Source organism: Heterodontus francisci, unplaced genomic scaffold (genome assembly GCF_036365525.1).
Source record: "Heterodontus francisci isolate sHetFra1 unplaced genomic scaffold, sHetFra1.hap1 HAP1_SCAFFOLD_86, whole genome shotgun sequence".
NCBI classification, from domain to species: domain Eukaryota; kingdom Metazoa; phylum Chordata; class Chondrichthyes; order Heterodontiformes; family Heterodontidae; genus Heterodontus; species Heterodontus francisci.
In genome coordinates this window covers 4386920-4400425 of record NW_027141093.1, presented here as the reverse complement: position 1 = coordinate 4400425, position 13506 = coordinate 4386920, and the positions used below count along the sequence as shown (strand labels likewise).

The 13506-nt window shown below is 43.7% G+C and overlaps 2 protein-coding genes across 2 annotated transcripts; both read left to right on the top strand.

Annotated features, from left to right (window-relative positions):
• Positions 1 to 5629: 5629 nt before the first annotated feature.
• Positions 5630 to 5977, top strand: LOC137362022 (histone H2B type 1-M-like; the record flags this gene model as incomplete). The annotated part of the gene is made up of 1 exon (XM_068026607.1): positions 5630 to 5977. A coding segment is annotated over one exon (348 nt), but the record flags the coding sequence as incomplete, so codon positions are not given.
• Positions 5978 to 6865: 888 nt separating this feature from the next.
• Positions 6866 to 7255, top strand: LOC137362021 (histone H2AX-like). Its single transcript, XM_068026606.1, has one exon. The coding sequence runs from the start codon at positions 6866 to 6868 to the stop codon at positions 7253 to 7255; it is 390 nt and encodes a 129-aa protein (XP_067882707.1).
• The last annotated feature ends 6251 nt before the right edge of the window (positions 7256 to 13506 follow it).

Genomic DNA, 13506 nt, shown 5'->3' with positions numbered 1-13506 from the left:
TGCTGAGGCATCATTATATTTATTCAGCTTCCTTCAAGTATTTGCCTGCAGAAAGAAAAAGTATTTATTATAATTCAGGAAGAGGTGTGGTGGAAGTTACATGAGAGACCAAAACAATCTTTGAATGAATAATCATTATGAACAATCACAAAGGAAAGCCAGCAATACAAACAGAGTCAGTGTCTGATTCCACTGCAGTCCTTCAGCCCCCAGCGACTGCATACCAGAGGCTTTGGCCATTTTACAACAATTAAATGACATCCAGAAACAATCCACTGGTCCATGAATGGGACTGACCGACGGAACAGGGACTTTTACACAGGTCAGATTTCCAGTTCCCGCTCCCATGGTCTAACCGTTCAGGTGAAACCAAACAGCCACTGTTTAAAATGTGTCCTTCACACTTCTCACCTGGTGCCTATAATAGATTCTCTTTGTGTAACTCCCCACATCCTGACTGTCCGCTTCTGTTTCCACACTTCACTGTCCAATAACAAGAAACTGTGGGATGAGGCTGGATCGCTCTCTTTGCGCTGGCACGGACATGATGGGCCGAATGGCCTCATTCTGTGCCGGAATTTTTCCATGTTTCTGTTTGCGGAATTGTTGCCTGAATCTGCGCCTGCGCTCCCCTCCCTCAGCACTGCCTGTGAGCGGAAGAAGATGGTTTAAAACAGTCGCGAATGGAGAGATCCCGGTCCCGGTGGAAGGGAGCAAACAGCAGCCTCCTTGCAGCAGCACATCGCTTTGGGAGCGTGTCCGCAGATAGACTCAGAGATCAGCTTCGAGTCCGGGGCAAGTTCAGGGGCAGGCGGGGGCTGTTTGTAAGAGGCGGAGTGGAGAATCAACTGGTCCCGGAACATGGGGTGAGTGGGGGAAGGGAGAGGCCATTCTCAGGCTGTGTGTCGACGGGGAAAGGGGACAGAATGGGAAGAACCTATTACTGCAGTGCAGTCAAACAATGATAATATTTGTATGACTGGGCTTCCTTTGTGGGGGCTCATTATTATTCGAGAGATTAAATTCATTAAAATCCTGTATCTTCTATCTCACCTGTATTTTAGTTATAAACATACTTTTGTTCAAACAGACAAATAATTGAATGAACCAGAATAAATGTGATGTTTCCTCCACCCAGGTTACAAGGAAGAGTGTCACCAGCTCCTTCTCACACACAGTCCGTACATTATCACTCATAGAGTGCAGAGACACAGACAGGTCATCAGTTCCACAGTCTCAGACAGCAGAAATAGATCCAGAGACACATTTTCAATCCATCAATCAAACAGAACAGGAGAGACAGACGTTGTTTCCATGTCACCCCAACTCAGTACCACTGACAGGTAGATTCATAAATCCCAGTCCAAATCCTCACCCACTATCAAATTATCAGTCTGTCAATCCCACAAGCGAGCAACCTCAGCTACAAATTAAATACACATAGAACTGACACATGGTTCCCTTTTCAAAGTTATAGAATTAAGGGCGGTGCAGTGGTTAGCACCGCAACCTCACAGCTCCAGCGACCCGGGTTCAATTCTGGGTACTGCCTGTGTGGAGTTTGCAAGGTCTCCCTGTGTCTGCGTGGGTTTTCTCCGGGTGCTCCGGTTTCCTCCCACATGACCAAAATATTTACAGGTTGATAGGGAAATTGGCCATTATAAATTGCCCCTAGTATAGGTAGGTGGTAGGGAAATATAGGGACAGGTGGGGATGTGGTAGGAATATGGAATTAGTGTAGGATTAGTATAAATGGGTGGTTGATGGTCGGCACAGACTCGGTGGCCGAAGGACCTGTTTCAGTGCTGTATCTCTAAACTAAACTAATATAATCTGAGATTCAAGTTAAATACCAGCCCAATATTTACACATGTTATCAGTTTATTATCAGTATTAATTCCCATAATGTGTCCAGGCATATACATTAGATACAAGTGCAAATCTGAAGTGCATAATCAGATTGAGAGATTCTGAAATATCATATAACCTGAGATACAAACTCAGATTCCAGTTTAAAACTCATCCGGATTGTGAAACTAAAAGATACATTATAAATTTGATGAGTTTAGTCTGAGCTATAAATTACATACCAGTCCTAAAACCTCATAGTGTCAGATGGAAGATACTGGACAATTCCAGACTGAGCTCATTTTACACACAAGTCCAAGATTCTCCCTCAGAGTCAGACTGAATTGCATTGATCAAATTGATTAGTACAGCCTGAGTTACATTTGCACATCAATCCTGTATCAGATTGAAAGATACATTATCTTTCGCTATTATGTTCACAGTGACAGATATTTAATACTTGGCAAAACTTCAAACATATTGTCTGCTTAAAACCGACCACATCTGTGGCCTGTTGCTGTGCTGACATTTTATGCAGAATGAATCCAGACTTGCAAACAGTCCCAGGGACGGAAGGTTATATAATGAATCCCCCACTCACACAGAGTACCAGATACTGACAGATAAAGTGATGCTGATACACAGGCTCAGTGCCAGATGCTGAAAAGTATAGGTTGATTATTGCACTCACTCACAGTACCTCAGCCCGAGTCATCTAAAGCAACCTAACACACAAATAGCAGCACTGAGAGATTGAGAAAGAGTCCAAAACTCACATAGAGTACCAGGCATTGACAGATACAAACTGAAAACTACACGCACATGGATATAGGATTGGCTAACTCACAGAAAACAGAGAGTTGGGATAAATGGAGCATTTTCAGATTGGCAAACTGTAACTAATGGAGTGCCACAGGGACAGTGCTGGGGCCTCAACTATTTATGGTCTATATTAGTAACTTGCATGAAGGGACCAAGTATATTGTTGCCAAATTTGTAGATGGTACAAAGATAGGTAGGAAAGCAAGTTGTGAGGAGGACACAATGTGTCTGCGAAGAGATATAGATAGGTTAAGTCAGTGGGAAAACATTTTGGCAGATGGAGTATAATATGGGGAAATGTGAGATTGTCTACTTTGGCAGGTAGAATAGAAAAACAAAATATTATTTACATAGAGAGAGACTGCAGAATGCTGCTGCACCAAGGAATCTGGGTGTCCAGGTACATGATTTACAAAAATGTTAGCATGAAGCTATAGTAAGTAATTAGGAAGCCAAATGGAATGTTGGCATTTTTAGCAAGGGGAATGGAGTTTAAAAGTAAGGAAGTTTTGCTCTAACTTTACAGGGCATTAGTGACATCCCAACTCCATACAGTTTTGGTCTCCTTAGATAAGGAGGAATATACTTGCATTGGAATCAGTTCAAAGAAGGTTCAGTCGACTGATTGCTGGGATGTTGGATTGTCTTATGAGAAAAAGTTGAGCAGGTTGGGCCTATACTCACTGGAGTTTAGAAGATTGAGTGGTGATCTTATTGAAACCAGTAAGATTCTCAGTTGGCTGGACATGTAGATGCTGAGAGGACGTTTCTCCTTGTGGGGGATTATAGAATTAGGGGCCAGAGTTTAAGATAAGCAGTCTCTCTTTCAAGAAGGAGATGAGGACGAATTTCCTCTCTCAGAGGGTTGTTCATCTTTGGAAATCTGCTCTCCAGAGGACTGTGGAGGCTGTGTCATTGAATATATTCAACGCAGCGATAGACAGATTTTTGATCTACAACAGAGTCAATGGTTATGGGGGCAGGCAGGAAAGAGAAGTTAAGGCCACAATCAGAAAAGCCATGATCTTATTGAGTGGCAGAGCAGGCTTGATGGGCCAAATGGTCTACTCCTGTCCTATTTCGTATCTTCTTATGTTCTTACACACACACACACACACAACCAATGTGTGGCGGATCTAGAATTAATCCCACTTTCATACACAATACCAGTGACTGAAAGGTACAGAATTAATCCCACAGATAGATACAGTACCACCGACAGGTACAGAATGAATCCCATGCTCACAGTCAGCACCCGGGATCGAAAGATACACGTGATTTCTACCCTCACATAACAATATCAGACTGAGTTACAGAATGATTTCCACATTCATACTGGGCACCAATGACTGCGAATTAATTCATCCCACAATCACACACACTACCAAAGGCTGACAGATACAGAATTAATCCCACACTCCTATGTAGTAGCAAAGACTGACACATACAAAATCATTCTCAAATACTCCTACAGTACCTGGCAGATTCAGTGACTGCCAAACTCACATAAATTACCAGAGACTAACAGATAAAGAATGAACTCACACACACACTGAGATACTGACAGATATAGCTTGAATTCCACATATGCAGAACCACTGACAGATTCAGACTAAGTCCCAAATCACATAACATTCCAGAGACTGACAGAATGAATCAAATACTCACACACAGTGCCACTGACAGAATGTATTCCACACTCACATACAATACCGAAGACTGACAGATACAGAATGTATCTCACACTTACACAAAGTACCAGTGAGTGACAGGTACAGAATGAATCCCACATTCACACAATACGTTAAAGATGGACAGCCAAAAAACAATAAGACTGCCAGAATAGATAGAATTCACATAAACATTCTAAAATATGGCAGAGAAGCACTCTTGACACAAATACATGTCTCATTTCCCTCATCTGGAAGGAGGAGAGCATGACAGGGGATCTCCGCGATGCGGTAATTGTGATCATCTTTTAAAAAAGTTGACAAGACTGACTGTGTTAACGATAGAGGGGTATCCCTGCTGTCCACCACAGGGAAGGTCATCACAAGAGTCCTTCTCAACTGCCTCCTCCCCGTGGCTGAAGAGCTCCTACTGGAATCACAATGTGGATTCTGTCCATCAACAGGCACAGTGAACATAATCTTCACAGCAAGACAACTTCAAGAAAATGTAAGGAGCAGCAGCAACCTTCATACATGGCCTTCTCTGACCTGACAAAGGCCTTCGACTCTACCAACCGAGAGGGATTATGGAATGTCCTCCTCAAACATACTGCACTACGACATGTAAGCTGTAATCCTTGCCAACGGATCTATCACTGACCCAATCCGAGTGCAAACTGGGGTCAAGTAAGGCTGTCATCGGCACCAATGCTCTTTTCCATCTTTCTTGCTGCAACACTCCACCTCAACTCCTCACACTCAAACACAGTACCTGACAGAGACAGAATGAATCCATACAGTACCAGAGACTGAGTTACCAAATTACATAAAACACTCAAACACAATAGCCGAGATTAAAAATGAAATTAATTGCACACTCACATGCAATAGCAGAGACACAACGACACAGAATCAGTCAATAAGTGTCCTCCGACAACAGCCAGGACATTTCCAGGAAGCTCCACACAGGGAGCAGCTCTTTCAACAGAAACTGGGACTGGAGAGAGTCTTTGTGAAATAAACTTCCTGATTGCAGTAAGGGGATTTGTGATTGGTTGCAAATATTTAGTCTGATTGGATGGCGAAAGAGACCAAATGTCGAATTACAATATTAAATCGTTGGGACATCATTCCAAATCACGCAATCACTATCTTTACTTTCCCCCATCCCTCATTAGCATAGAGCTGTGGGATTGTCTATTTAATCAGCACTCGGAAAGGGGTTTGGTTTATTTCTGTGTCTGAAATTGAAACTGAAGATGGTTGAGGAGAAGAAGAAAGCAGCTGCTAAGAAGGGTGCCAAGAAAACCTTAAATAAAGCGTCAGCAAAGGGCGGCAAGAGGCGGAGCAAGTCGAGGAAGGAGAGTTACTCCATCTACATCTACAAAGTGATGAAGCAGGTTCACCCCGACACCGGCATCTCCTCCAAGGCCATGAGCATCATGAACTCGTTTGTGAACGATATTTTCGAGCGCATCGCATGTGAGGCTTCCCGCCTGGCCCATTACAACAAGCGCAGCACCATCAGCTCCCGGGAGATCCAGACCGCCGTGCGCCTGCTGCTGCCCGGGGAACTGGCCAAGCACGCCGTGTCGGAAGGGACAAAGGCAGTGACCAAGTACACCAGCTCCAAGTAAAACTGCACAATGAACTGAAAAACATCCCAAACACAACGGCTCTTTTAAGAGCCACCCACAATCTCTCTGAAAAAGCTGCATCCGAACATCTCTATGAAATCATTTTAAGACAATGTGTAACATAATAAATGTCCCACTCCTGTGTTATTGTCTGCTGTCCCATAAACCGACCTCAAACCCATAATCCGCTCATCCGCCTTTCCTTTCTTGTCTTAAAGCTGTTATTCTGGTTTTGCACAGCCCCTGAATGACCGCATTAACAGCTGCTTTCAGCGGTAAGAGTCAGACCTCAGTCCCTTCACTCTATTCCTGAAATGTGAACTGATTCATCATTTTATTAACAGCAACTCTCCGCACTGTAACAGCCCGGAATGGGATTATTACACAGCAGACTAAGGGCAGTTTGAGGACTCGATCGGGCTCCCTCTTTTCAGAGAAGGACACTGGGCTCTGATTGAAGATAAACTGAATGTTTCCCTTCAGGGAAATGCTGTGAACAGGGATTTAGTACCTCCCGGGACAGTTTGAAAGCAATTGGAGAAAGATCCACAATTTAAATAACATTTTAAACCCGCGTCTGTAATTCGTGACGGAAAAAGTTGAATAAAACAAAATAAGGACAAGGGATTTTAAATATTTGACTAAGGATGACATTTATTTTAATCCGCTCCTTTCTGACAATGAAATTGGCGGTCTTTTTCAAATTGACAAATTTTCTGCTTCTGATGTTGTGGCGGGTAAATCCCGCCCACTTTTGTTGTCAGTGACCTGATTGGTGAAGAATATAGGCAAATGAGGTGAATTAAGTACCGGCCAATGGGGAGAGTTTTCAGTCTATAAGTAAAGTAAATGCGGCGGAAATTATCCATTCTTTGTGAGATTGTGGAAATGTCTGGAAGAGGAAAGACCAGCGGGAAAGCTCGGGCCAAGGCCAAGTCTCGCTCCTCCCGGGCTGGGCTGCAGTTCCCGGTGGGCCGTGTTCACAGGCTCCTGAGAAAGGGTAACTATGCTGAGCGTGTGGGTGCCGGAGCACCGGTCTATCTGGCTGCTGTGCTTGAGTATCTGACCGCTGAAATCCTCGAGCTGGCCGGTAACGCGGCCCGGGACAACAAGAAGAGCCGCATCATCCCCAGACACCTGCAGTTGGCCGTCCGCTACGACGAGGAACTAAACAAGTTGCTGGGGGGAGTGACCATTGCTCAGGGCGGGGTGCTGCCTAATATCCAGTCTGTGCTGCTGCCTAAGAAAACCAGCGCTCAGAGCTCCCAGAAAAAGTAAAGCGGCCAAAATGTCACCTAATAAACCAAAGGCTCTTTTCAGAGCCACCCACAGTCTCTGTGAAAGGGCTGGTTACTGTCTGATTCCAAAATGTCAGTAACAGGACCGAATGAGAACTATTTCAAATGTTTAAGCATCTGTTTCAGTGATTTGCCACTGTCACCCCAAAGCCTGTCTAATTTATTACTTCCACACTGAGTGAGTTATTTGTCCCGTTACAGATTGCTGATAGAGTCTTACCGCCATGTACAGATAAGTAGACAAAAAAATTACAGAGTAAAACATCGTAATATATATAATCCATCAAAAGCTTTTTTTATTCCGCTTTTATCAGCACAAAGTACTGGCCCGATTTTACGAACAGCTTTAAACTAACGCCAGATTTACCATTAATTCGCTTCTTTCCGACACTGAAATTGGCGCCTTTTTCGAATTCAAACTTTCTGCCAATTTAAGCCAGTGATTTGCTGTATTTTCTAATTGGAGGCTCTGCGATTGGTTAAGACATGTGAATGAGACGTGGGTGACCAATCAGAAATGGGCTCTGGATAGCGCGGGCTCAAGCTGTGGCAATTCCAGGTCCCTGAATGATTGAGCAGAAACTGATCAGTTTCACAAACCCTGTCAGTTTCAGTGCAGGAAACACCGTCTCAGGGGAAATAACATCACAAGTGGGTCTGGTTCCAGTGACCGATTCAACAGCTGCTGCAAAACTCCCGGATTCCCTCATTGCAGCGAAATCATTTTGAAATTCTATGAAAACAATGAGTGATTCTGGAGGAGTGATGTGGCTTTTTACTGAGGGCATGTGTCGACTGGGGAAATAACTAAGTGTAGAGCCTCAGGCGCTGTTTACACAGCCCGTTTAGAAAATCAATTCCACTGCACATCCTTGCTGCAATTGAAATGTAAAATTCGGGGATTCCAGTTTTTTTTAATCCCGGACACAGCAGATTGATTGAACAAAGAATTAAAAGCAAACTACTGCGGATGCTGGAAATCTGAAATATTTCAGAGTGATTGAACTGTTCTGAACAGCCTATCCCAGCTCCCATTTCTCGGTCACTGCTCTCTCTATGAGGCGGTGGGTGGCTCTTAGAAGAGCCTTTGTTTTGTGTTTGCTGGAAAGGGTCAAATTGTTCAACCGCCGAATCCGTAGAGAGTGCGGCCCTGCCGTTTCAGAGCGTAGACCACATCCATGGCAGTGACTGTCTTGCGCTTGGCATGCTCAGTGCAGGTGACCGCATCCCTGAAAACATTCTCCAGGAAAACCTTCAACACCCCGCGAGTCTCCTCATAGATCAAACCCGAGATCCGCTTGACCCCGCCACGGCGAGCCAGGCGGCGGATTGCTGGTTTGGTGATGCCCTAGATATGATCACGAAGCACTTTGCGGTGCCACTTTGCTCCGCCTTTGCCCAGTCCTTTGCCTCCTTTACCTCTGCCAGACATGATGATTCTTCACTCAGATCACTACACAATATAAGAAGCAGACTCTTGCAGGCTCCACTTTACACAGACCGCCCGGACCTGCCTGAGAATGGCAGAGAGAGAGCAGGAAGGGGAGGAGACAGAGTGAAGATTGAACAGAGAGCAGGAAGGGGAGGAGACACCCAGAGTGACAGACAGAGAGAGAACGGCCCATCATCTTTCAGTTCCACCTCCAGTTTCCTCTGGTTCGCCAATTTCAAACCCTTTATTAACAGTGGAACCGAAACCCAGCTCTCCACACAAACCCTTCCAGACTCGGCCTTCATAGTCAAGGCTTTCCAGAAAGCCGGAGCTTTTAAATATGGTTCCGCTACAATTAACACTCAGTAATATTCCCACCTAAACACAGTCCATTCTGTAACAAATAACCTACTCAGTAACGTACGTCACCATTTCCACACACATCCGCTTCCAGCAGTTTACAAACACCTTATTGCAGCTGTTTGGGGAATCTCCTGTGTTAAGATTGGAGTTGGAAAGCGGCCTTTACCCGGCAGTGTTACCGTCTCACACTGAATCTGCCAGACATCCTGTTGATCTGCCTCGTTCCCCACTGTCTCTCTTGACTATTACATGGCACGGGTAGTATTTCAGAAAGTACTGCAATGGAGGGAGTGCTGGGAACTCCAGGCCAATCCTGGAGGGATGGGGAAAATATCTTTAGAAATTCCCTGGAGAGAATCGTGATATGACAGGTCTCCAGGGACAGACCAAGGAGAGAGTGTGGACATTGAATGGAAACATGGCAAAAAGAGTTGGGGATTCAGGAACACAATCCTCTCTGATGGGTTACAGCCTCCCCTCTGCTCCTGCTCTTTACGAGACACTTTTCCATTTTAAATTTATGGACAAGGTGGGTTAGTTGCTCTCAGGGTGGGTGGGGGGAGAGGAGCCTCAGTGGCCATGGGTGGGACAGGGAAAATGGAGACAGAGAACCAGGACTCCGGCCACTCCCCAGCAATGTCTGCTGGAAAGTATCTGTGGATCGGATGAAGCCGGGGGCCGATGGAGAGGGGAAGGGGGTGGGGTGATGGAGTGAGGAGGTGGAGAGGGAGTGTTCGTGATGTCACAGCCAACCCCCTGCCCAAACCAAACTCCCACACCCAGCATTATATTGTCCAATTCCTGGAGGCGGAGGATGGCGATTCCCGTTGGATTAATTTCTAATTTTCGGCATCTTATCCTGATAAAATCACCAGTTCTGAAGGAGGCCATTCTGTACTTATTCTCAGGTCATCGAGGGGTCATCTTTCCCTTTTCAGCTCCTGACTGCTGGTATTTTTGCTGTTAAATGTGAAATGCAACGTATGTTCGCAGCTGTTTCTGCCCTGTTGTAGCCATAGGAACATAGAAATGGGGGTCGGCCATTCAGCCCCTCGAGCCTGCTGCACCTTTCAATTAGATCCTGGCTCACCTGTATCTTAACTCCAGCTACCTGCTGTAATTTCATAAACCCTCAGACCGTCACTGGATAAACATCTCTCAATCTCAGGTTGGAAATTGTCAATTGACCCTCAGGTTTATCTGATTGTTCGGAGAGAATTCTAGGTTCCCGCTACCCTTTGTGTGAAAAAGTGCTTCCCGGCAATATTCCTGAAAGGCAGAACTCTAATTTTTGAGTTCTCTCCCTTTGTTGTGGAGCTGCTTGTTTACAGATCTGACCGAAGTCCACACTGCAGAACAAACAGCTGTTCCTCTGATCCTGTCACTTCAGCTTTGGATCTGAAGCTCATGCCTCTTTCCATGATGATTCTTTGTGCCCTATCTCTGTAAATGGTTACGCCTGTCTTTTTGTGCGGTATGTCAAACATTATTTTTTCCAGTCCTACTCAGGACCCCACCCCCAGCTCTTTTTCCGGTACAATGATGACTGGATCAGTGTCATTTCCTGCTCCCGCTCCGAACTGAAAATTTCATCAACATCGTTTCCGATTTCCCTGTCACTGTGGTTGACAGGGCTCTCAACCCTTTTTATTATTTTATTTTATCTTTTTTTTTTAACCATGTGCCTGCCTTAAACTTGGTTTTTCAAGTATGTGCTTTTGGACAGAACTATTGATTATTCTGTCATTAACACTCTCTCTGCACTAATATTTTGTCTTTCACTACACCATTAGCACACTCCCTTTGCCTTTGCCCCATGACCTCCTTGTCAGTTAATCTCTCCTGCCCTCTGCCCTATTACACACCTTCCCTTTTCTTCTCTTCCCCACCTCCCCCCCACCCCCGCTTCAATTACTTAAAACCTATTACATTGAGTGTGAGACAAATTCAATCCATCTTTTGGACTGTATGAGATTAATTTTGACACTTTCTGGTACATTATGTGACAGCGAGTTTAATTCTACATCCATCTGTCTGTGGTACTGTGTCTGAGTGTGAGATTATTTCAGTGTCAGTCTATGAAACTAAATGTGAGTGTGAGATTCATTCTGTATGTCAATCATGAGTATTGTATGTGAATGTGTGGCAGCTTCTTTATCTATCTGCTACTGTGGCTGAATGTGGATATCATTCTGTATCTGTCAGTGTCCAGAACTAAATGTGAGTGTGAGATTCATTGTGTATGCATCAATCTTACAGTCAGAATGTGACTGTATGGTTCATTCTCTATGTGTCAGTCTAAGGTACTATATATGCCAGTGGTTTTAATTATGTGTCTGTCATTTTATGTGAGTCATTTTATGGTCTCACTGTATATTTGTCAATCTCTGGTTCTTTCTGTGAGAGTGAGATTAATTCTCTATCTGCTGGTCTTTGAAATTAATTGATTTTGTGACTCACTCTGTGCCTGTCAGTCTATGATACTGTGAATAAGAGGGGAATATATATGGTGTCTGTCTGAAGTTGGTATCGAGTATGATTGTAGGATTCATTGTGTATCTATCAGTATCCAGACTGAATGAGAAATAAGGTTCATTCTGTACGTGAAAATCTCTGGTATTCTATCCAAGTGAACTCGAATGTGCCTGTCAGTCTTTGACACTGTATCTGATTATGGGATTGACTCAATACCTTTCAGACTTTGCTACTATGCATATGTGTGTTTCAAGTTCTGCATGTCAGTCTCTGTTACTCTATGTGAGTGTGGATACCTTTTATGTATCTGTCAGTCTCTCGCAATGAATGCAAGTGTGGGATTAACTCTCTTTTCAACAGCATCTGGTACTGACTGTGAGCATGTGACTCCTACAGTATCTGTCAGTGTTTTCTATTGTATGTGAATGTGCAATTCCTCCTATGTCTTTCAGTGCCTAGTACAGTGTGTATGGGATTCATTCTGTACCTGTCAGTATCTGGTACTGCATGAGATTGTGGGATTCATTCTGTTGTCTGTCAATCTCTGCTACTGTACGTGAGTGATATCTGTCATGCATATATTATTTTCTGGTACTGGAAGTGTATATTGTATTTAATCTTTACTTGTTAGCCTCTGGTACCGCTTTTGAGTATGGGTCTCATTCTGTATCAGTCAGTTTCTGGTACAGTCTGCGTGCGTATATCCAGGGCTCATTTTGCATTTGGCAGTCTCTGGTACGAAATATGCGTTACAATTCATTTTTTATGTGTCTGTCTCTTGGACAGTCCATTACAGTGGGATTAATTTTGTATCTCTCAGCTGCTGGTTATGTCTGCAAGTGTACATTCTGTATCTATGTGACGCTGGTGCTGTATGAGTGTGGAATTCTTCTGTACCTGTACTTAATATGTATCTATGGGATGGTGTTGAGAACTATTTGTTTAATGCCATAATGTATCACCATTTTCTTGTCTCACTAGTATTTTAAAATATAGATCACTGCACATTTTAACTGTGTGTATTACTGAGTTGTGGTTTGAGCTTTTTGGAATAGTATTTTTTCTGGAACTGTATGAACACATTTGTGAATGACAACAGATATTTCAAACTCACTCATGGCATGCTCAGTATAATCAGAATCATTCAATTGATATGATATCATTCAGTACAGCTCTTAGAGAGATTATTGGATTGGTATGTAATGTGTAGTGCAGTGTGCACTAATTGACATAATACTGTAACTTTCCTTTTGATACTGTATCAAATGTTTGTACTACATTGTAATCTGTCACTCAGTCTGCAGTCTGGGCTACATTATTAGGATTCATTCTGTACCTTTCCATCAGCTGCTCTACCTGATATTTAATTTGTAGCTTAGGCTGCACCCTTGTGGGATAGATCTGGTACTTTTCAATCTGATAGTGGGTGTGATTTTGAACTGAGATTGATGGACCTAGCTTTCAGCAGTACTGAGTTGAGGTGAATTGGAAACAACTTCTGCATCTCCTGCTTTGGTTGATTGTCTGCTGGATTGAAAATGTGTCTCTGGAACTTGGGATCAGTGTGAGTCTGACTGCTTCTGCTCTCTGTGACTGTGGAACTCATGGCCTGTCTGTGTCTCTGTTCTCTGGGAGTGATAATGTACCTACTCTGTGTTAGAACGAGTGGATTGTACATGTTCTTGTGCCGGGGAATCATCACATTCCTTCTGGTTCCTTCAAGTATTTGCCGACAGAAAGAAAGATAAATATTTCTTGTAACTCAAGATCAATTGAAGTGGAAGCTAGAAAAGACATGTATGTAATATTTCAATTAATAATCATTATGACCAACCACAAAGGATGATCAGTAATACAAAGAGTGTCAGTGTCTGATTCCACTGTAGCACTCAGCTTCTGCTGATCAGGTTTTCTTTGGTAGTTTTATAACAATTTAGTGACATCCAGGAACAACCCAACAT